At 42.7% G+C, this 25,472-nt stretch overlaps 1 protein-coding gene across 2 annotated transcripts in view; it reads left to right on the top strand.

The window, feature by feature from the left end:
• BMPR2 (bone morphogenetic protein receptor type 2) overlaps positions 1-25,472 on the top strand; it is a 121,672-nt gene that overhangs the window by 70,559 nt on the left and 25,641 nt on the right. Inside the window, exons 4-10 of one of the 2 annotated variants that reach the window (XM_072121203.1) lie at positions 6,062-6,091; positions 6,828-6,938; positions 8,046-8,137; positions 10,017-10,247; positions 12,115-12,229; positions 13,851-14,011; positions 15,436-15,583. In XM_072121203.1, the coding sequence (XP_071977304.1) occupies positions 6,062-6,091; positions 6,828-6,938; positions 8,046-8,137; positions 10,017-10,247; positions 12,115-12,229; positions 13,851-14,011; positions 15,436-15,583 (888 nt within the window). The remainder of the gene's footprint in view (positions 1-6,061; positions 6,092-6,827; positions 6,939-8,045; positions 8,138-10,016; positions 10,248-12,114; positions 12,230-13,850; positions 14,012-15,435; positions 15,584-25,472) is intronic. The other variant, XM_072121204.1, reaches the window with a different exon arrangement.

Below are 25,472 nucleotides of genomic sequence, written 5' to 3'. Positions count from 1 at the left end.
TTTACCAACAATTTTTTCAATCATTTTTAGCTTGTAAGATTCATATTCCTCTTCAGAATTACAGATATGTCTCAATATAGCTAACTGGCTTCTAGAGATGCTCTTAAAAAGTTGTGGATTATGATGACTATCTCTGTCTAGTAAATCTGCACGCTTCAAAAAGAGAGTACCGTTATTGGGGGATAGCAGCCGTACAGGTATAAAACCCACTCTAGGAGTTCGGTGTCATTCACACAACCAGAAAATAGCATGGGTGCTGAGCGTGTCAGTGGGTTGGAAGCGCTCCTCTAAAGAGGACATGAAAATATTGGCAAAACTTCGAGCTACAGGAACCCCGTAGAGGTCCCCAAAAAGATAGACTGAACCTTAAAAAATGTTATTGTTTGTGTACTAAAAAGTTATCCAATATACTTTTTTTGGGAAAATTTGTAGAACTTTTGATTAATCAGACAATAATATTTAGTTGCTGAAATGGGAACACCCCTTAAAGTCTAACTTTATATGGTTCATATAGCAATGTAGAAAATTATCAAAATCATGGACAAAATCTGCAGTTTATTTTTTTTTTATTACAATATTACCCTTATACATTGTTCCATTTTGGGAACCAGTTCAGTGATGAACCATGTTACTTTAAATACTCATTTGCCCTATGGAAACCCTAAAAACCATGTGCTTCTACTGAACGATAAAATCCATGATCTTGCATTTGATAGAGCATGCAGTTATCTCACCTGGAGATAGGCCTATTGTCCTACACATTAGATAGTAGCCCAGCCAGGCCAAAATCTGCAGGTTCAGTCTTAATGTTTATAGCTATCAGTTACAGACCTGACAAGAAACAACAATAATAGTGTGGTACGACATAATCTTATTGGATTAAAGACCTTAACAGAAAAGATTAAATGTAAATTCACCTTAGTAGATCACAATTGCCATGTCTGGACGTCTGCGTTGTGCACAGGTGAAGAAGACGCAAGCTTTGTCATACAAACCATGTTGTTTAGTGTAAGAATGGGCAAAACATATACATTTTAATCAGATATAAGTATTTTGGGAAACTTTAAACATACATTTTTCTATTGAAGAACAAAATATTTACCAATACAATTCTTTATTCCATAAAGGAAATCTACCAATAAAATGAGACATGATAAACCAGGGGTGCTTACTCATTGATTCAGGCACTGTGCCTGTGGCAATCTTCTTATATTTGTTTTCCATTGCCTCCTTTGTTCTAAAATCATCTTTTAAAATTATGCTAAAAGGTTTCTTGGAGTTATCTAGGAGTTTTTCTGTGAGGTTTCCAGAGCCCTTCCATGCTAGAGCTTCACTGGCTGTTACACTGTGCATAGCACTTCCCCCCTCCCTCTGTGAGCTGAAACCTCCTCTGCTGCAATGAGATTACATTGGGAACATGGAGAGGGAAGTGCTGAAGGAGCAAGGGGGAGGGTGAGACTTGTGAAGATGCAGTAAGGATCGGCTCCTGTAATGCCCCCCCCCCCCCCGGACCCTTTTGGACTATTGAATTATTTTAAAGATGATTTTGGAAGGAAGGAGGACATGGATAATAAATATAACAAGATTACCTCACTCACAGATCCAGGGACTGTGACTAAGTGTCCTAAGTGTCCCTGGTTTATCCATGTATGTTTGATTTCCTTTGAGTATTGTTTTTTTTCCTAGCTAGAGGTAGGTCTTTAGTTTTACCAACGAAGAGGAAATAATTTCCCCTGATGTTACATTCACTGTTGATAGAGATTCACATAATCCTGTTCTGTATTTCTGCTAGACATGTCACTTTGGATATAAACATTTCCACTGTTGTTTGACATTGTTTAGAAGCATGATAGAGACCGTTCCTGGTTGTAAGCACAACAAAAAGGCGGCTGAAGTGTCTGGTTTTTCAGTCTATAAATTCTTTTAATTTACATGTAACTGAAAGTACTGCATGCCAGTCTTTCGTAGAAACCCATCCTGTGTTGGCTGTAAAGGAACCAGACAATTGGAGCCCTCCCTTCATTCCTGAGAAGGGCTGTGGTGTTGGGACCCGTCCAGACAAAGTGGACTCCATGTCTGCATCCGGAATAGAATCCGCTCTCAGTTCTATTTAAAGGGCAGTCCCACGTACCTTGCCAAAAATAAATTATATGGACTCTGACATGTCTTTATTGCATGCAGTACAACCCCAGCAGGTAATATTAGCCCTCTTCTAGTTCAATACACAACAGATAACCACGTATTAACCTTTGTGCAGGTTTTTAGCCATGATTATTACTCACTATGTCACAATTTAGGGCATAGCTAGTGATTTTTGCACCAGAGCTTCATCTCTTTTGGTTTTATTTTTAATCTTAAGATAAATCTTTATTTTTATGAAATATGCACTGAACTGGAAGGAGTGCTCCTGCGCTACTACAGTGGTAGCAGACATATCTGCAAATAGTTTGTATCTTCTCTCCGTGTTTGTGTGGGTTTCCTCCGAGTCCTCCGGTTTCCTCCCACACTCCAAAACATGCTGGTAGGTTGATTAGATTGTGAGCTCCATTGGGGACAAGGACTGATTTGGAAAGCTCTGTGCAGCATGCAGCACTCTGTGTGCGCTATATAAATAAAGGAATTATTATTAGCAGCCGCTATGGGGCCCACAGTGTCAGGGGGCCCCGCGATCCAACTTGATAACAAAAAATGGAGGATGTGCACCATTATATACATATTATGCTGCACATTGTACATCATGATATTTAACATATATATATATATATATATATATATATATATATATATATATATATCTGTATCTGTGTGTTTATCTATGACGTGTTTACGCTGTATGTATGTATGGTATGTATATATGCTGTACATCTGTATATGGCACTGTATGTGTGGGTATATGTGATTTGTATATGCTCTATATTTGTTTGTGTATAAGAGTGTATAAGGCTAAATTCACACACCCGCTGTGCCATAGCACTTCTCACGCCTGCCCCTCTCCACAGTGATGTATGGCGCACAGCGCCATATTGCTGGGAAAGATAGGACATATTCTTTCTTTCTCCCGGGTACGGAACGGTACGGTGCCGCATGTGCGCCCATTATGGCGTTTATATACATAGGCCATATATACGCCTCCCCCTGCCACCGTGTGATTGAAGCCTAAATGTGTGTGGGAGTGAAGACCTGTATGTTTATGTATATAGGTATATAAATGTGTGTATATATGTGAGTGTAATATGCAAAGCAGGATTGGGGGGGGGGGCATTCAGAAGTATGCTATGGGGCCCTGCCTCTTCTAGTTACACCCCTGGTATCCTGTATCCATTAAGGGCTTTTAGTATATATTAAAATGCCTAATTTTCCTGGTTCTACAGCTCTCGCTGCAGCTTAGTGCAATTTAAGTTGACTAAATTTTGACCTGCTTTATTTTGTTGAAATTTTCAAAGTAACTTCAGGGTGGATAGGGACGCCTCTTTTTATATGTCTGTAGAATCCAAATATAATATTATGTAGCAAAATCCTTCAAATATCAGCTGTTTGGTAGCCAGATCCTATACACTGAAATTTGCGCAAGTAGAAGACTCCTTACATCATAGACTATAGCAGGTGTTCAGAGGGGATAGGGGGATCCCTGTTAAAACATTTACCATAAAGTAATGAAATAAATTCAGGTAGCATTTTTCCTGCATGTACAAAACAGACTTAGATAAAAATAAGTCAGATTATAGACTATTGTACTTAATTTGTTGTGGATATTATCCCAACACTAAACTGGTTATTGTTGCCTTCCTATTCCCATAGGAAAAGTGATTGTATAATTTTAATTCTGCATTTGCTTTCACAAAAGAGAGGAGTGCGTCACAATAAAAGAAGAAAACATCAATATGCCAATTACATGGAAATTATTTCTCCTACTTCATTGTATGTTCTCAGCAGCTCAAGGACAAGTATATTTTCGAAAGAATTATCCAGTTGGAGTGGTTCAAGGGTAGATTTTGTATTGTAAGCAATGAATATATCTCAAGGAGTTTTATGGAAATTTAAAGTCAAATTGCAGGATAAGTGATGACAGCTGATGCAGCAGGATGTTGTATAGTGTGCAGAGGAAGAGCATGAAGTTCTTGTTCCTTGACGCAAAAGCTATTATATACCATAGTGGGGTATAAGCCGAGTTTTTCAGCACACATTTTGTGCTGAAAAAGCCCCACTCGGCTTATATTCGAGTATAATAAACTAATATACTTACGCTCCAGCGCTCACCCCCAGCATCCTCTTCTCCCCAGATCTCCTCTTCTGCTCTTCGGGTTCCTGGCTGGACATTTCATTAGTTAGGGAAGCTGCTGATGGACACTTTATTAGTGAGGGGAGGCTGCTGCTGGGCATTTTATTGAAGATTAGCGCTCTAGCACTTTCCTTATCACACAAGAGCTCATACTGGGACCACATAAATAGGTTCTCTATGTAGCAGAGGACAAGGTAGCAGAGGACAAGGAGGAGAAACTGATTAGAAGTAAAGAGAGCACAACAAGCGACTGTGCCATGCACATGCGCAAGATCTTCTATCTTGTACAGATAGCAGGTAACAAACAAGATAGGCCCTTCCCACCAAGCTTAACCGAATTGTAGAGCCAATTCAAGTGTTGATCTAAATCAATACCAAGGTATTTGTAGCTGTCCATTATCTCAAAGGGATCACCATTAATTAAAACTCAATCTTTAGGCACAATCTATTCAAAGAACTCCAGCTAACAAATAAATCAACTCTCCCCAAAATTTCTAATCCTTATTCTGTAAGATCTTCGCAACCCTGACTGTATGGTCAGAAAAATTTCTTAACATGACAGCAAGTGAATACAAGGAAACAAAAACGGTGATACAATACAAAGTATACAAAGTAAACAATAATGGTGATAAAACCGTTCCCTGTTACTAAACACTGTATCTGACAAACACGAACCCCAATGAACTGGTTGCGGCCGACCTGTCAAGTTTTCCGGATCCAATCAACAAGAGTGATGCCAACCATCATATTTTTTCAATTTCTCACGTAATAGTTTTGGAAGGATAGTATTGAAAGCACATGAAAAAATCAAAAAGACCATTCTCATTACCGCTCCCATGTCCATATTAGTGCCATATTCTTGTTCAGTAAATATTTATCTTATGCTTAATGATCCAAGGAGTATTCTCTAAAGTACAAGCAAAACAAATAATTACTTACTAATCATTTATTTTACTTTGGGGCTTTCATTGGTATTGTAATAGCAAATATTCCCGAGATGCCAGCTTCTTTACATATGTCTGTTTGTAACACATGATATGTTAAATGTACTGTATCTCTCCAAAGGATGTTATATAGTGGTATCCAACTCCATAGGATCCATAGAAAAAAATACATTAAACATATTTTTTTACTGGACAGGATAAAAAACATACGTTTTTACTGACTTAGATGTTAAACAAGAGATTATATTGAGATATGACCACAGGCTAATTTTACGCAAATTTCCTCATTACCAGATTTCCTTCCTAGCTGCTTCCCTTGTGTTATTATTTAGGATTCCTGTCATAGGAAAAAGCCGAAAAGTCTGGACCTTGGAACACTTTGGCTTTGAACATTTTGTTGTTGTAGTTTGTACTTTCTCCTGTGTAAATAGTCTCTCCATTGTCATTTCACCCCCACCCTTTTCATTCTAAGACCTAGTCAAGTATGTTTTACAGAAAATAGGAACTATATGCAGACGATGTCCCTCATAGCATATGTAGTCGTTGTTAGCTGTGTCTGATAAATGTGGGCCATAAAGTTTCACCACTTTCTGTGATCAGTAGAGAAAAAGGAGACAATTAGCATCATATGACAACTGCAAACACCCTGTTCATGTTTTGACAGATCCATCAAATTATATACAGGATTCAAGTTGCATCCCGCATTGGATGGTTGGATGGTTTATATAAACTGGAGGTTCACATATAGAAATAGAAATAGTGTGGTATGCAGCCACCATAGACTTGTACTGTAAAACAACTGCACAACGTTATGATATTTTTCTGTATCACCTTGCAGAGAAAAGTGCAGTGGACTACGTTGAAAAAGGTATGGCAAATACCCATGTATACCATAGCTACACTAATACATTATGCACTTGCTGCATTCTACAGATATATATTGGAGGAATAATTATATAACCAAAAAGAGATGTGAACTGAGCTTTTAAGTTACTGTTTTACACCTGTTTCTTTTTTTAAGACATTGTACATAGTCAATAGTCGTTTCTTAGGTCTTTATGTATCTAACTCCATGATAAATAGCAACTACTGACTGTCCTAAAGGAATTCACAGATGTGTTATATTTCTATGCCGGTGATATCTCAAAGGGGTGTTCCAGGCTAAAAATATGGATGACCTAGCCTAAGGATACCTAATGGCTATTCTCCGAAGCTTATAAACCAAGAATAGAGCAGGAGACAGACAGTTCTGTTCTCTGTGTAGTGGCTGAAGCAAGGTACTGCAGCCTGGCTCCTATTCAAATTAAAGGTAGCTGATCTGTAGTTACCTGGTCTGACCACTACAATCAGCACAGAACTGTCTTCTTCCTGGTCCATTCTCTGTTTATCAGCTGCTGAACACAAGTGGTCAGTGGGGGTGCTGGCACTGAACCTCTACTAAATTGACTATATTATGGAACTATTCTAAGGATAGGGTATCAATATATTTTGAGCGAAAAATGCCTTAAAGAAGAATCAAGTTGATCTTGATGTTTCACTGCATAAACATTTTTACAGGTGCAGCTTAGCAGCGCAGAATAACAAGTGTTTTTGTCTTTTTTAAGGCCGCCCTGGTTGGGAACATCGAGAGATGACTGTAATTATTGCTCTCGCATCTGTATCAGTTCTGGCTGTCCTGATTGCTGTCTTCTTCTTCATATACAGAATATTTGGAGGTATGTAACTTTGCATATCTAAAAATGTACATGGTTCTCCACGGCAAAAGTTTTTTTAACAGAACTTTGCATTGGGAATACTCAAGGTTCTATGTCCAGAGTTTATCAAATATTTGATATTGTTATGTCTAAACAATGTTGTATGTGATAACCTTGTAATGTGCGTAGCAAGTCTGACCAAAAACATTTACCTCCTGACAACAGAAAGCTCTCACCTCCCTGTATTCAGTGTGGTTCTCAGTTTATCAACCTAAATTGATGGCTTGATTATTCCTTTCAAGAACGGCCAGAGTAAAAATACACCAGGCAGTGGTGAAGTGATATATGGAAACAGCTCTTGAACTGAGCCCTCTCCATATGCATATACATATATGAATATGTATTACACAGCTCACCTGGTGGAACGTGGCACCGTTTGCAAAATAGGAACCTGTTAGGTAACCAACAGTAGTGCACATGGCACCTCCATCTTTAAATGCCAATTGGCAACCCCCAAGACATCACTGGAGGCACCGATAAGTTGCAATGACAGCTGGGAGCCTCCTATAGCTGTCATTAGGTATGGTGGTCAGACCCCCTAGGCTTCAAATACCCTGTGGGGCCTGAAATAATATAAAAAGTAAATAAAAAAGGCCTCCTTTCCCTAGAATGCATATTAAATTAAACAAATAAAATCATTAATATGTTAGGAATCCCCTTATCCCAAAATGTCCAATCTATTAAAATATTATAAATTTATTTTTGCTGCCATAAATGCTGTTACAGAAAATAAACTCCAAATGTCTGAATCAACACATATGCACCATTTTTCTTTCAGAAAATCATTAGAATTAAAAATTGACAAATAGTGATATCTTACCCAGATCCGTACACCAAAGTATGAAAAAGTTAGTTTTTTATTTTAATGCAAAGTTTTAGAAATTTTTTTAAAGGTACACCAAACAATGTACATTTTTTTTAAAGTTATGACCAAACTATATAAATTGTATATTTGTGCAATCCTACTGACCCAATGAATAAAAGGTAGGTGTCATCGTCAGAATGTGGCCTGTGGGTAGAATGAATCCCAGATCTAATGACTCATGTCATATATTTCTTGTCTTTTAGAAGACCGTAAACAAGGTCTACACAGTATGAATATGATGGAAGCCACAACTTCAGAGCCATCCTTGGACTTAGACAATCTGAAGCTACTAGAGGTAAGACGTATTTGCCTTCTATTCTAAGAAATCTGCCTTAGTGGATTAGTAAATTTACAGCCACTGTAGAATTGATGACAGCTGAACATAGCCCGTATACCCTGGAGGTGGGAGGGCATCACATATGTTTTCATTTTTCATCTACCCAAGTCTCTGATTGGCTTTTCGATTAGCCCAGAAATCCCCTTTTGCAACCTATGTGATATTTCCATATATAGGCGGTCCCCTACTTAAGACACCCGACTTACAGACAACCCATAGTTACAGACAGACCCCTATGACCTCTGGTGAAGCTTTCCCAGATTGCAATTAACAGCTGTAAGATGTCTGTAATGAAGCTTTATTGATAATCCTTGGTCTCATTACAGCAAAAATGTTTAAACACCAATTGTCACTGGGGCCAATTTTTTTTTTGTCTATCTCCTGTCTATATATCTATTATCTATCTGTCTAGTTATGTATCTCCTATAATTTGTCTATTTCCTATCTATATATCTGTCTAACCATTTATCTATATAGATTTTTGTCTATCTATGTATCTTCTGTCTACCTATCTGTCTCCTATCTATCTATCTATCTATCTATCTATCTATATATCTATCCATTTATCAATCAATCGTCTATCTCTCTTCTACTGTATCCATCTCTCATATCTATCTTCTATCTTTGTATAATCTATCGATCATCTATCTATATCATCTTTCATATTTATGTTCTATCATCAATCCACATATCATCATATCTCCTATAAAATTCTCCTATAGTCCAATATTACAGACTGCCTTACCATGCTACTGTTTGGACACTACAAAGTGATCAGGGCTAAAGGGAGAACTCATACTGCATGTGACCGTTCACTGTAAAGGGGCCCAACTTTTCATTTTTCCCAGGGCCCCGCTGCGTCTAAAGCATGACTCCTCTCTGCCCCTATCTCCGTACAAGTCATTTGAAAACATCCATTTCTGCATAAATCTAAATCTCCTAGAATATAGAAGCTTCTCTTTAAGTCTTATGCTATGCTGCAATTTTTACTTCTTCATCAGTAATTGATGAAGTTGCATATTGTCTTATTCCCATTTTGCAATCATATTTCAATTTCAGGAACAAGGGCATTCTGATGATCCGTGGGGATTCTGGTAAATGACATATCCCCTCAATGTAGGAACCATAAGCCTGTCCATTTGTCAAAACAAAAGTAGCCACCGATTACCAAAAATTACATTTTGTATATGAAATTGTAACATCCATGCCAGCATCTTCACCTGTCCACAGAATGTGGCTTAGGAAGCGCAGATTTTTCCTCTGAGATTTTGTCTGACATTTTGTAGTGTGAAGTGTGCTTTATGTTCATGGCTGTCTTTAAAATGTAGGACCACACCCAGTTCCTCTGAAATTTTGTTCTGGTCCAGCAGTAGTTAGATGCTGTGATTGACACAGCTCTACCCCAATCGATTTTGTGCTGTATGTGCTATCTGGTTGGGAGCCAGACCTCTGGCTTTGCTTGGTGTTCTGTCTTGTTTTGTGTCCTCACTGTCTTCAAGTTGTCCTGTACCACCTAGGATATGCAGAGGCAAGAAGCAGATGACAGTTTTGGGGACTCAGTTCATAGCTCACTGAATTGTTTGTCCTCTCTGAATTCAGTCCCTGCATTATGGAAATAGTTGCTATATGCATTCCCTAGTCACAGCTGCCTAGGTTATCTAGTAACACATATCTGTATTGCTAAGTAAGTGCAGCCACTTATGAGTCAATATCTTATCACTTTATTTTTCACTTAAATTATTGTAATTATTCTCACTTGGGACATTCACACAATTAGAGGATGATACCCTAAACCCTAAAAGTCATAACAATTTATTTTTCTTAAATGTCCTTCTAGCTCATTGGCCGTGGCCGATACGGCTCAGTGTATAAAGGATCATTAGACGAACGTCCTGTGGCAGTGAAAGTCTTCTCTTTCAACAACCGTCAGAACTTCATCAATGAAAGGAGCATTTACCGCACTCCTTTACTGGAACATGATAACATAGCTCATTTCATTGTGGCTGATGAGAGAGTGACTTCAGATGGGCGTCTGGAATACCTTCTTGTAATGGAGTACTACGCAAATGTAAGTCTTGTTTTGTCCTCATCACTTGTTCTATTTTTATGCAGATGTGTAATATGTAAAGCAAAATAACCAGTGCTTCATACAGACGCATTACAAATAGTGGATAATTATAACATTTATGTGAAAAATATTAGAAAATAGTTAGAAAATAAAGAAAACACCTAATTCAGGGCACTATAGGGGAAAACAAGCTGTGAAATTTTCTAAAGTAGCACAAATATGCAATTGTATTCAGCAGATTTTTGTGCAAATGTTTTAAACATACTTAGTCTTTTTGTAAATCTTTGAACTTTATTACAAACTATTCAAATAATAAAATCAATCCTAAACCATGAGATAAACTCCATATTTCTAAATAAGAAACAATGTTCACATGGTTTAGGTGACTAAGTGTTTGCTACCTTACAGAATTTCTCACTAAAACACATGAAATTAAAAAAAATTAATTAAATAATGGCTCACACTATAAAATATAATAACTGTTCCATGAATTGACCACACCTGCTTTTGCTAGTATTACAGCTGTATAGAAATAAATAAGGGCTGAGCTGCAATACCATGCACTCCCCATGGTCAGGTGTGGCACCATTTTTGGAAGAAAGCCGCCATGTTTTTCAAAACCCGGACGGGCCATTTAGATGTCTGACAGCCAAAGAAATCTTGTGCACTTCCTTTGTACACAATTGTAGTACTCAGGGAATAGATTTTGAAAGGCATTGAACAGATAAGGAGGAAACACATTTGGCGCAAGTTCTGTTTATATTCTGGTGCCAGTCTGCTGCTGAGTTTAGCTAATTTCACAAAAAACTTATAGAAAATACGTTTTGTTTGGGAACATATTAAGAAAGATAAGATTTGGGATTTTTTAGTTTCATTTTTTTGTTAACTTTTAGAGCTTGATATTAGTACAATGTTGTCACCAGAAAACAATTTGTGTTGTACTGAGTTTTCACTACGTATATTTACCATATCTTGCCACTAGGATAATAATTGAATGACATTACAAAACAGACAGTAGATTTTCTTTATAATGCCAACACACTGAGCCACGAAAGAAACATGATCTAGATCAGGGATAGGGAACCTTTTTGGCTGAGAGAGCCATGAATGCAACATATTTTAAAGTGTAATTCCATGGGAGCCATACAATTTTAATATGCCCCCCTGTATATAGGTAGCCACAGCACAGCACATGCCCCCCCAGTAGATAGGTAATCACAGTACATGTCCCTCAGTAGTTAGGTAATCACAGTACATGTCCCCCAGTAGATAGGTAGCCACAGCACATGTCCCCCAGTAGATAGATAGCCACAGCACATGCCCCCAGTAGATAGGTAGCCACTGCACATGTCCCCCGATAGATAGGTAATCACAGCACATGCTCCCCAGTAGATAGGTAATCACAGCACATGCTCCCCGGTAGATAGGTAATCACAGCACATTCCCCCCAGTAGATAGGTAGTTATAGCAAAAATAAAAGATTTAATACTAACTTACCTATGCTCCCTGCAGCTGGCTCCTTGTCACTCCCTTGCTGTTCTCTATGACACATGCGTCGCCATCATTGCTTAAACCAAGGCGCCTGGGTCATATAGAGGAATGATCGCTGGCATTGGGTGTCCACTCCTTTGCATGACCCAGGCCCCGTCGCCTAAGCAATCAATGATACTGGCAGCAATGGCACCTTATTAGATCTGTCTGTGAGCCACATGCAGCTCCCGAGCCGTAGGTTCCCTACCCCTGATCTAGATGGTGTTAAGGTGCATGACAGTGGTTTATTGGGTTCATTTCTGCTGACAGGTTCCCTTTAAGTTGAACCTGCCAATGTGTATTCATATAAGCTACAAACTGTCTTGTTTCTCCACAGGGATCTCTATGCAAGTATTTAAGTGTTCACACTAATGACTGGCTCGGCTCCTGTCGCCTGGCACACTCGGTAACCAGGGGACTGGCTTATCTGCACACAGAGTTATTAAGAGGAGGTAATTACTGATTTTTGCTTGCAACAGAGAAACAGCAATGTTCTGCAATGAAATTGATAAATGCACATATAAATCTATTTATATACTGTAATGTAGTTATGTGTATTCTAGCGTTACTGAAATATAAGGAGTTTATTGGCATTCAGAATTCCTTGGGTTGACAAAAAATGTAAAAGCTGATCAATAGAAATCCTTTACATTAACATAACATTATTGTCACAGTTTCTGGTGGTCCAGCAGATATAGTTTCAAAAAATCTACACTAGCTCACAGATTTTGCTGTTCTGACACACTTAAGCTAAAATCTGCATGCCTCTTAATACATTTTTGACTCTCACTTTAAGGTCCCATGCAAAGGAACGAAATTCAGTCCCCATAGATGGCTATGGTGCCTAGTCACGTTGTGGTGAGCAAACATTGTCTCACCGCTCCTTGACCGCGCACATAAAAAGTAAAGGACAGCCGCTCTAAGGAGTGGGGAGGGGTGAGCAGCATTCACCCCTCCTCTCTCCTGCGCATGTGAGTGTGCAAGGGGCCTAAGGCTTCTGTTGGGAAAAGTACTTCAGCTTTGAAAAAAAAACAACCCGGAACTGTACATCATGTAATGCAGTATAAATTGTAGAAGTGCAGGGTTGTGCATGTTGGTACATTGGGTTGTGCAATAAGTTACATCTCATATGTGCTTTAAAGGGAACCTGTCACCAGGGTCCTCATTTTCACTAAAGACGGGTTACAGAAAACCATTACAGCTGCATTGAAAATCTGCCTTTCTGCTTTCTATAAGCATTTGCTTTACAATATAATTGTGTGTTATACAGTGGCGTAACTGGAAGAAGCAGGGCCCCATAGCAGGCTTCTTCATGTGGCCCCCCTTCTCACTAAAGAAATATACATATTTGTATACTCACACATGCAAGTTACAATCACACATTTATACACACATATAGAGTATATATTTGATATACATGTTATGCTGTACAAAGTGCAGCATAATATGTATATAATGGTGCAAATGCTCCACTCTTTAGTATGTCAGGTAGGATGATGGGGCACCCTGACACTGTGGGCCCCATAGCGGCTGCTACGGCTGCTACCACTGTAGTTATGCCCCTGGTGCTATAACTTACCTTGCACCCTGACTGTGCAGTCCAGGTGTTCGATGCATTTCAAAAACAACATGTGACTTGTCTGTGCTGCAGACTGCTCAGCTCTCAGACCCCACAATTGTGCTCCTGTACAGCTCCTTCCTCCTGTTTCTTCACAGAGCTCACAGCCTGGTGAGCTGACATCAGTGGAGAGGGAGGAGCTGTACAGGAGCACAAAGGTGGGGGCCAAGAGCTGAGCAGTCTAAAGCACAGACAAGTCACATGTTGTTTTTGAAATGCATCCAAACCAAAAGCCCAACCCCTGGAACTACACAGAGCATTGTAATGCAAATGCTTAGAGAAGGCAGAAAGGCATATTTACACTGCAGCTGTAATAGGCTTCTGTAATCCGTCTATAGTGAAAATTAGGTTCCTGGTGACAGGTTCCCTTTAAGTGGTTTTCTCTTTCAAAATTGTAGGCTGCTAGGAAAAAAAACCTAGTCATTAATTTCTATTTGTAATATCTTTCCAAATAGATCACTACAAACCTGCTATTTCTCACCGTGACCTAAACAGTCGTAATGTTCTGGTGAAAAATGATGGGTCCTGTGTTATCAGCGACTTTGGCTTGTCCATGCGCCTGACAGGAAACAGGCTGGTGAGGCCAGGAGATGAAGATAATGCAGCCATCAGTGAGGTAAGGATGTCTTATATAACAACAAAGACTGATTTTTTTTCATTGAGCAATTATTTCTATTTGTAACTTTTTATCTAATTGTAACAATAATTACCTAGACGACGTACATAAAAAGAATGAAGGTGCTGTTTGATCACTCATATATTCATGTTATTCATAGCACAACAGATGTACCTCATCTACATTAAAGACTATGCACAAGTCCCACCAGTGTGCTAGGAGACGTGCATAGACTTTACTGTACATACTTCATCAGAGAAGACAATGACCCGCTGATGACTAGACATCCTTATGATCAGCTCCCAGGGGCTGCGTTTTATCTGACAATGCATTACGCCACATAAAGGGTATACTTTATATGTAGAAGAGGAATACAATATTATTATTACTTAAGGGGTAGCACCAACTTTGAAATTCATTTATCTCAAATCTAGGAATGTTTTTTATACATAAAAATATTTGAATCTCATTTGGTGGATAAAGTGGAATGGAGAAACTATATCCCACATCCAAAGTTCTCAGTTTGAACAATTCTTTGTCATATACTGAGATAAGCATATCAAGTTGTCCTTGGAAGGGTCGTTCTGCCCATCTTTACTTATCTGTCAGTTAATACAAGGTCATTTACTAAAGTGATGTCAAACCTTATTTCACGTTTCTCACATGATTGATACATAGAAGCGCATACTATTTGGCCGTTGCCAAAATCATCGCAGTGTAGGAGGTAACACAAAAGTTTCATCAAAAGATCATCGTGACTAGTTCTAGTTGTATATTGCATTTGACCATTTTCACTGTATGTTAAAGGGAACCTGTCAGCAGAGACCTCATTTTAACTGAAGACAGGTTACAGAAGCGCACTACAGCTGCATTGCAAATAAGCCTTTCTGCTTTCTGTTAGCATTTGCATTACAATATAACTGTGTGTTATAACTTACCTTGCACCCTGACAAAATCCTTTGTTAAGTCCTAGGGGTTGGGCTCTGGTTTGGATGCCTTTCAAAAAACAACTGATAACTTGTCTGTGCTGCAGACTCCTCAAACCTTTGTGCTCCTGAACAGCTCCTCCCTCCTGCTCCTTCACAGAGCACACAGCCTGGTGAGCTGACATCAGTGGGGGAGGGAGGATCTGTTAAAGAGCACAAAGGTGGGGGCTGAGAGATAAGGAGTGAGCAGCAGACAAGTCACATGTTTTTTGAAATGCATCCAACCAAAAGCCCAGCCCCTGGGACTACACACAGGATTCTGTCAGGGTGCAAGGTAAGTTATAACACACAGTTATATTGTAATGCAAATGCTTAAAAAAAGCAGAAAGGCAGATTTGCACTGCAGGTGTAATGGGCTTTTGCAACCTGTCTTTAGTGAAAATGAGGTCCCTGGTGATGGGTTCCCTTTAAGTTAGTGTATTTATTGTTTATCTATAGGTTGGCACTATCCGTTACATGGCGCCCGAGGTCTTAGAAGGGGCAGTGAACTTGAGAGACTGTGAATCTGCATTGAAGCAAGTGGACATGTATGCACTGGGCTTGATCTATTGGGAGATCTTCATGAGATGCACTGACCTCTTTCCAGGTGAGATATTCAGTCAAGATATTTGAAATTGATACCTGCTTCAAATGCCCTGGTGTTATTCCTAGTATCAATGACTGCCAAGCTTCTGACAATCCTGTGATGATAAAAAGGTGTAAATGTAATGGCAGCATAGAGATGGCTGTGATAGGAAACTACTGCAATAGCATTCTATTGGAAATGACTCAGTTAATTGTACGATGGATTATTTAACTAAACTGTGCGACAATTAAAATTAATATCCTTTTGTACCTTTTAAAAGCTGTCTAATTTGCAGAGTAAGCTATAGTGATAAAAAGGTTTCCTATTAGAGATGAGCGAACACTAAAATGCTCGGGTACTCGTTATTCGAGACGAACTTTTCCCGATGCTCGAGTGCTCGTCTCGAATAACGAACCCCATTGAAGTCAATGGGAGACTCGAGCATTTTTCAAGGGGACCAAGGCTCTGCACAGGGAAGCTTGGCCAAACACCTGGGAACCTCAGAAAAGGATGGAAACACCACGGAAATGGACAGGAAACAGCAGGGGCAGCATGCATGGATGCCTCTGAGGCTGCTTAATCGCACCATTATGCCGAAATTATGGGCAACAGCATGGCCATGACAGAGTGACAGAATGAAGCTAGATAGCATGTAAAACATCCAATAATTGACCCTGACACTATAGGGGACGGCATGCAGAGGCAGAGGCAGCGGCAGCAGGCTAGAGAGTGGCATGGCGACATACCCTAATTGGACTCAGGCTTCAAACCAATGGGTGTCAGAGAGGAACCAAAGGAGGTGAGCAAGAAGCGCTCAAATAATATCGGTACATGATAAAAGTTTGCCAGTATATTTTGTGGATTACACAGCAGGGTGGCGACAAAGTTAACATGGAAGCCATGAAAACAACCCAAAATTCTGCCTGACACAGCTCGTTTGATAAGGGGACCATGTATGCTTACAGTTCATGCCAGTCGCTGCACTGGCTGCCAGTCTCCTTTCGAATACAGTTTAAAATAATAATAACCCTCATCCATAAAGCTCTGTATAATGCTGCACCCCCCTACCTCTCCTCTCTTATCTCAGTCTATCGCCCAACCCGTGCTCTTAGATCCGCCAGTGATCTTAGATTAACCTCTACCCTAGTGCGGACCTCCCACTCGCGTCTCCAAGACTTCTCTAGAGCTGCACCAATTCTATGGAATGCTCTGCCCTGGACTATCAGACTAATACCTAACCTCCAAAGTTTCAAACGTGCTCTTAAAACCCATTTCTTTAGGCAAGCCTATAACACTCATTAACTGCATGAAGTTTTAACTCTTCTACTAACCCGTCCTGTGTCGTCCTCCCATCTGTTATCCAGCAACCAACAGGCACCAGACTTCTCTGCAGTCCCATTCACCCTGGACCTGGTATATAAGATGACGGCTGAGTGGTTCAAGCGACAGCAATTCCATTTATTATATTTTTTTCTATTCCCTAAGAAGAATGGCTTGACCATTAAATATTCTTTTACCTCGTGTTACCCCATCATCTTCATAAACCGTAAGCTCTGGCGAGCAGGGACCTCACTCCTGTTGTTCCATACAAATGTTGTGCTCTGTTACATTACATTTGTATTTGTTTCCTATGATTTGTAAAGCGCTACAGAATATGATGACGCTATATAAATAAAGATTATTATTATTATTATTATGGAGGCAGTGAACTAGTAGTAGATTAAAGGTGCTGCAACTATGTTAGTTGGATCTTGGGATGGAGCTGGCGCTCTGCAGCCAGGCGAGCTTTTGCCAATCCAAGCCCCTGTCTCTAGGCTACTCCCCAAACAGCACTTCTAAGAACCTTTTGTATAAGATCAAGTGTAGTAGCGTTCTTATAAGTTTAGGATATGGCGGGTGAGGGGAATGTAAACAGATGCGCAAGAAGCGCTGAAATAATATCCCTAAATGGTAAAAGTTTGCAAGTATATTTTGTGGATTACACAGCAGGGTGGCGACAAAGTTAACAACTTTGATGTGGAATGCCCTGTAATAGCTCTTGGGCGGTGTGCCTTTTATCGCCTAGGCTCAGCAGTTTCAGCACCGCCTGCTGTCGCTTAGCGACGGCACTGCTGCTGTGCCTAGAGCTACCGACTGATGGCGCCATGCCCACGGATGGTAATTCGGAGGAGGAGGAGGTGGAGGAGGGGTGGGAGGAGGTATAGTAGGCCTTTGAGACCTGGACCGAGGTAGGCCCCGCAATTCTCTGCGTCGGCAGTATATGACCAGCCCCAGGGTCAGACTCGGTCCCAGCCTGCACCAAGTTAAGTGTAGTAGCGTTCTTATAAGTTTGGGATATGGCGGGTGAGGGGAATGTAAACAGATGCGCAAGAAGCGCATGATGCGCATGGAGCTGGCGCTCCGCTGCCAGGCGAGCTTTCGCCAATTCAAGCCCCTGTCTCTAGGCTACTCCCCAAACAGCACTTCTAAGAACCTTTTGTATAAGATCAAGTGTAGTAGCGTTCTTATAAGTTTAGGATATGCCGGGTGAGGGGAATGTAAACAGATGCGCAAGAAGCGCATGATGCGCATGGAGCTGGCGCTCCGCTGCCAGGCGAGCTTTCGCCAATTCAAGCCCCTGTCTCTAGGCTACTCCCCAAACAGCACTTCTAAGAACCTTTTGTATAAGATCAAGTGTAGTAGCGTTCTTATAAGTTTAGGATATGCCGGGTGAGGGGAATGTAAACAGATGCGCAAGAAGCGCATGATGCGCATGGAGCTGGCGCTCCGCTGCCAGGCGAGCTTTCGCCAATTCAAGCCCCTGTCTCTAGGCTACTCCCCAAACAGCACTTCTAAGAACCTTTTGTATAAGATCAAGTGTAGTAGCGTTCTTATAAGTTTAGGATATGCCGGGTGAGGGGAATGTAAACAGATGCGCAAGAAGCGCATGATGCGCATGGAGCTGGCGCTCCGCTGCCAGGCGAGCTTTCGCCAATTCAAGCCCCTGTCTCTAGGCTACTCCCCAAACAGCACTTCTAAGAACCTTTTGTATAAGATCAAGTGTAGTAGCGTTCTTATAAGTTTAGGATATGCCGGGTGAGGGGAATGTAAACAGATGCGCAAGAAGCGCATGATGCGCATGGAGCTGGCGCTCCGCTGCCAGGCGAGCTTTCGCCAATTCAAGCCCCTGTCTCTAGGCTACTCCCCAAACAGCACTTCTAAGAACCTTTTGTATAAGATCAAGTGTAGTAGCGTTCTTATAAGTTTAGGATATGCCGGGTGAGGGGAATGTAAACAGATGCGCAAGAAGCGCTGAAATAATATCCCTAAATGGTAAAAGTTTGCCAGTATATTTTGTGGATAACACAGCAGGGTGGCGACAAAGTTAACAACTTTGATGTGGAATCCATGAAAACAACCCAAATTTCTGCCTGACACACCTCGTTTGATAAAGGGACGATGTATGGAGGCAGCTATATGGACGACTTTTGGAGGTAGCAATGGAGACAACGTGTGGAGGCTGCTATGGAGACAATTTAATTTGGATAGTGCCTGTATGTGGCAGTCCCAAACATTTTTCAAACCAGAGGAGCAGGTAGGTGGCCCTCCAGTAAAATGGAATAGATTGAGTGCCTGTATGTGGCAGTCCCAAAAATGTTTCAAACCAGAGGAGCAGGTAGGTGGCCCTGCAGTAAAATGGAATAGATTGAGTGCCTGTATGTGGCAGTCCCAAAAATTTTTCAAACCAGAGGAGCAGGTAGGTGGCCCTCCAGTAAAATGGAATAGATTGAGTGCCTGTATGTGGCAGTCCCAAAAATGTTTCAAACCAGAGGAGCAGGTAGGTGGCCCTGCAGTAAAATGGAATAGATTGAGTGCCTGTATGTGGCACTCACAAAAATTGTTTCAAACAGAGGACCGGGTAGGTGGCCCTCCAGAAAAATTAAATGCATGAAGTACTATAGCAAGAGCCAGTGGGCCCTGTCAAAAAATAGCCATTTTCCTCTGCTTTACTGTACAAAGAGGAGGAGAAGGAGGAAAATGAGGAGGAGGAGGAGTGGATCAATTATTCAGGTTGAGCTTCCTTCACCTGGTGGAGATTGGAAATTCTGAGAAATCCAGCCTTTATTCATTTTAATAAGCGTCAGCCTGTCAGCGCTGTCAGTCGACAGGCGTGTACGCTTATCGGTGATGATGCCACCAGCTGCACTGAAAACCCGCTCGGACAAGACGCTAGCGGCAGGGCAGGCAAGAACCTCCAAGGCGTACAGCGCCAGTTCGTGCCACATGTCCAGCTTTGAAACCCAGTAGTTGTAGGGAGCTGTGTGATCATTTAGGACGATGGTATGGTCAGCTACGTACTCCCTCACCATCTTTCTGTAAAGATCAGCCCTACTCTGCCGAGACTGGGGACAGGTGACAGTGTCTTGCTGGGGTGACATAAAGCTGGCAAAAGCCTTGTAAAGCGTACCCTTGCCAGTGCTGGACAAGCTGCCTGCTCGCCTACTCTCCCTCGCTACTTGTCCCGCAGAACTACGCACTCTGCCGCTAGCGCTGTCAGAAGGGAAATACTGTTTCAGCTTGTGCACCAGGGCCTGCTGGTATTCATGCATTCTCACACTCCTTTCCTCTGCAGGGATGAGAGTGGAAAGATTTTGCTTGTACCGTGGGTCCAGGAGAGTGAACACCCAGTAATCGGTGCTGGAATAAATTCTTTGAACGCGAGGGTCACGGGATAGGCAGCCTAGCATGAAATCTGCCATATGCGCCAGAGTACCAACGCGTAAGAATTCACTCCCCTCACTGGCCTGACTGTCCATTTCCTCCTCCTCCAACTCCTCCAACTCCTCTTCTTCTGCCCATACACGCTGAACAGTAAAGGACTCAACAATGGTCCCCTCTTGTGTCTCACCAACATTCTCCTCCTCTTCCTCCTCATCCTCCTCCACCTCCACCTCCTCCGATATGCGCTGAGAAACAGACCTGAGGGTGCTTTGGCTATCAACAAGGGAATATTCTTCCCCTGTCTCTTGTGACGAGCGCAAAGCTTCCGACTTCATGCTGACCAGAAAGTTTTTCAACAGGCCAAGCAGCGGGATGGTGAGGCTGATGATGGCGGCATCGCCACTGACCATCTGTGTTGACTCCTCAAAGTTACTCAGCACCTGACAGATATCAGACATCCACGTCCACTCCTCATTGTAGACTTGAGGAAGCTGACTGACCTGACTACCAGTTCTGGTGGAAGTTGACATCTGGCAGTCTACAATCGCTCTGCGCTGCTGGTAAACTCTGGATAACATGGTCAGTGTTGAATTCCACCTCGTGGGCACGTCGCACAACAGTCGGTGAGCGGGCAGTTGGAGGCGGCGCTGCGCTGCCCTGAGAGTGGCAGCATCTGGGCTGGACTTCCTGAAATGCGCACAGATGCGGCGCACCTTCGTGAGCAAATCAGACAGATTGGGGTATGTCTTGAGGAAACGCTGAACTATCAGATTTAACACATGGGCCAGGCATGGCACATGTGTCAGTCTGCCGAGTTGCAGAGCCGCCACCAGGTTACGGCCGTTGTCACACACAACCATTCCCGGCTTGAGGTTCAGCGGTGCCAGCCACAGATCAGTCTGCGCCGTGATGCCCTGTAATAGCTCTTGGGCGGTGTGCCTTTTGTCGCCTAGGCTCAGCAGTTTGAGCACCGCCTGCTGTCGCTTAGCGACGGCACTGCTGCTGTGCCTAGAGCTACCGACTGATGGCGCCGTGCCCACGGATGGTAGTTCGGAGGAGGAGGTGGAGGAGGGGTGGGAGGAGGAGGAGGCATAGTAGGCCTGAAACACCTGGACCGAGGTAGGCCCCGCAATCCTCGGCGTCGGCAGTATATGAGCAGCCCCAGTGTCAGACTCGGTCCCAGCCTCCACCAAGTTAACCCAATGTGCCGTCAGCGATATATAGTGGCCCTGCCCGGCAGCACTCGTCCACGTGTCCGTGGTCAGGTGGACCTTGTCAGAAACGGCGTTGGTCAGGGCACGGATGATGTTGTCTGACACGTGCTGGTGCAGGGCTGGGACGGCACATCGGGAAAAGTAGTGGCGGCTGGGGACCGAATACCGAGGGGCGGCCGCCGCCATGAGGTTGCGAAAGGCCTCGGTCTCTACTAGCCTATAGGGCAGCATCTCCAGGCTAAGCAATCTGGAGATGTGCACATTAAGGGCTTGGGCGTGCGGGTGGGTTGCACTATATTTGCGTTTCCGCTCCAGCGTCTGGGGTATGGAGAGCTGAACGCTGGTGGATGCTGTGGAGGATCGTGGAGGCGACGATGGGGTTTTTGTGGCAGGGGGCTGACTAGCAGCTGACACAGGGGAAGGAGCAGTGGTGTGCACGGCCGGAGGTGAACGGGCTTGTTGCCACTGAGTGGGGTGTTTAGCATTCATATGCCTGCGCATACTGGTGGTAGTTAAGCTAGTAGTGGTGGAACCCCTGCTGAGCCTGGTTTGGCAAATGTTGCACACCACAGTCCGTCGGTCATCCGGTGTTTCCTTAAAGAACCTCCAGACTTCTGAAGATCTAGCCCTCGCCGCAGGAGCCCTCGCCACGGGAGCTTCACTAGTTGACACATTTGGCGCTGATGCACCAGCTCTGGCCCTGCCTCTCCGTCTGGCCCCACCACTGCCTCTTCCAACCTGTTCTGGTCGAGGACTCTCCTCCGTCTCAGAAGCACTGTGTTCACCCGGCCTCTCAACCCAGCTTGGGTCTGTCACCTCATCATCCTCCGATCCCTCAGTCTGCTCCCCCCTCGGACTTCCTGCCCTGACAACAACTTCCCCACTGTCTGACAACCGTGTCTCCTCATCGTCGGACACCTCTTTACACACTTCCACTACGTCAAGAAGGTCATCATCACCCACAGACTGTGACTGGTGGAAAACCTGGGCATCGGAAAATTGCTCAGCAGCAACCGGACAAGTGGTTTGTGACTGTGGGAAGGGTCCAGAAAACAGTTCCTCAGAGTATGCCGGTTCAAATGCCAAATTTTCCTGGGAGGGGGCAGACTGGGGGGGAGGAGGCTGAGGTGCAGGAGCTGGAGGAGTGGCGATTTCGGTGACATGGGTGGACTGCGTGGAAGACTGACTGGTGGTGGACAAATTGCTCGAAGCATTGTCAGCAATCCACGACATCACCTGTTCGCACTGTTCTGGCCTCAACAGTGCTCTACCACGAGTCCCAGTAACTTCAGACATGAACCTAGGGAGTGTAGCTCTGCGGCGTTCCCCTGCTCCCTCATCAGCAGGTGGTGTCTCACCCCGCCCAGGACCACGGCCTCTGACCCCTGCAGTAGTTGGACGCCCACGTCCCCGCCCTCGTCCTCTACCCCTAGCCCTCGGGTTAAACATTTTTAAAATGAGAGTTATAACTTTATTTTTTTTTTTACTTTTTTTTGTTTTTTTTGTGTTTTTTTTTTTTTTTTGTGTTTTTTTGTTTTTTTTTGAGTTTTTAAAACCAAACAATGCTATCCTATTGCTATGGCTATTTTCTAGCCAAGTATCAAAGCACACTACTATGCCAGATGAGATGACACTGAGTTAGTGCCTAATTGAAATCCAACCCCTACTAAATTTTCCCACTTCGGTCTTTGCTATGGATATGTGCGTCACTAAGCGCAGAACACAGCGGTCGCAAGTCTCACTACAAATTGCTCAGAATTGGCTAGTACATGCACTGCAGAAAGTACAGCCACCAGCAGATCAACCAGAAATCAAATATATAGAACGCTACTGTATGCGTAAGTAAGCTCTTTGTATTCTCCTATGGCTATTTTCTAGCCAAGTATCAAAGCACACTACTATGCCAGATGAGATGACACTGAGTTAGTGCCTAATTGAAATCCAACCCCTACTAAATTTTCCCACTTCGGTCTTTGCTATGGATATGTGCGTCACTAAGCGCAGAACACAGCGGTCGCAAGTCTCACTACAAATTGCTCAGAATTGGCTAGTACATGCACTGCAGAAAGTACAGCCACCAGCAGATCAACCAGAAATCAAATATATAGAACGCTACTGTATGCGTAAGTAAGCTCTTTGTATTCTCCTATGGCTATTTTCTAGCCAAGTATCAAAGCACACTACTATGCCAGATGAGATGACACTGAGTTAGTGCCTAATTGAAATCCAACCCCTACTAAATTTTCCCACTTCGGTCTTTGCTATGGATATGTGTGCCACTAAGAGCTAAACACAACGGTAGCAAGTCCCCCTGCTAATTCCTCACAAAATGGTACTAGATGCAAATTAAAATAAAAAAAGTAGAACGTTATTGTAGCCCTAAGAAGGGCTGTTGGGTTCTTTGAGAATCACTCCTGCCTAACAGTAAGCTAATAGAACACCCTAACGCTTTCCCTGACCAGCAGCAGCTCTCTCCCTAGCGGCATCCAGACACAGAATGATCCGAGCAGCGCGGGCAGCGGCTAGTCTATCCCAGGGTCACCTGATCTGGCCAGCCAACCACTGCTATCGACGTGTAAGGGTACCACGTCATGCTGGGTGGAGTGCAGAGTCTCCTGGCTTGTGATTGGCTCTGTTTCTGGCCGCCAAAAAGCAAAACGGCGGGAGCTGCCATTTTCTCGAGCGGGCGAAGTATTCGTCCGAGCAACGAGCAGTTTCGAGTACCCTAATGCTCGACCGAGCATCAAGCTCGGACGAGCATGTTCGCTCATCTCTATTTCCTATATTTCTCCATGCACGATCTCGGTGAGGTTAGACAACACGTGCTCCATTCATGTGCTTAGAGCCTGAGTGCGGGGGGCAGGATATTAGGTTATTTACCCACATACATCTATTAAAAGTTCTGCTCTGCTTTCTTGATATGTAAATTTACTTGGTATTAAATGTGATTGGATTTCCATCATTCCGGTGGTTTCCTATACAAACACGTAAGGGCATTTATTATTTTTTGCGCTAGTTGTTCTTTTTTGGCAACTTATTTTAGTGATGGTTTGCTTTGTGATGTTATATTGTAGCGTACGGGTGGGTTGATTTCAACAATTTTATGGTAAATCTAATTTTATCAGAAGTAAAAATAGAACTAACAATACAGAAATGTATAAAGAATTAAGTCACAGTATTAACAAATCATCAGCTCATTGTCCTACCTGATGAAGGAGCAGAGGTACCGTAAGTACTACCTGCCCTACCTTCTCTCTCTCTAGTAGCATCACTAGTGTATGATACGCTCCTATCTGCTGCTGCAGGGTGTCCACAGTCTTCTGGTGTCCAGGGTGAAGCATAGCAGCAGTGTGGGTTCTTTCTAAGGTCAGCAAAGATGCTTTGTCAGTATTTTATAGTGTTAGTGGAAGGAGAACATTTTTACTCTGTGGATGACACTAAAGGCTTATTCACATGGCCGTCTGTGGCCCGTCTGCGGGCTACATGCCCATAGACGGCAATAGTGGCACAGCGGGGATACATGTGTGGCACCGTTCCAGGCCGCTCACCGCAAAAAGATGGAGCCTGCTCTATCTTTTGGCGGTGTGCGGCCGTGAGCCGCTGTGTGTGTGTGCACCCTAAGGGAGAGCTAATTATGTGTAAAGGTAGTATGGAGGCAGCAATACTTTGAAGTGGACACTAAGGGTCCACAATATTTTGAGAGGCATTTATAATGTTTTAGGATCACAAAGTGAGCATGTTTACTGTTTGAATAGACACTGTTAGACACTATTACTACCAGGATTACTACCAGCATTACCACTATTACTACCAGCATTTGTATGGCTTTGTTTTGTAAACTATATTTATGGGGAGATTATTGGGGCGGCAGCAGGCACAATGGTGGTGGAAGAAGTAGTATAGCACTGTTAAAAGATTTGCTGGATTGTAAATTTGTGTTGGCTGTATGGAATATTTGTGGAGGGTGCTGAGAAATTGATTGTGGGATGCAAAAC

The sequence above is a fragment of the Engystomops pustulosus genome, chromosome 8, assembly GCF_040894005.1.
Source record: "Engystomops pustulosus chromosome 8, aEngPut4.maternal, whole genome shotgun sequence".
Classification (NCBI taxonomy): domain Eukaryota; kingdom Metazoa; phylum Chordata; class Amphibia; order Anura; family Leptodactylidae; genus Engystomops; species Engystomops pustulosus.
The sequence above is the reverse complement of the archived record's forward strand: the minus strand, read 5'-3'. Positions and strand labels throughout refer to the sequence as shown.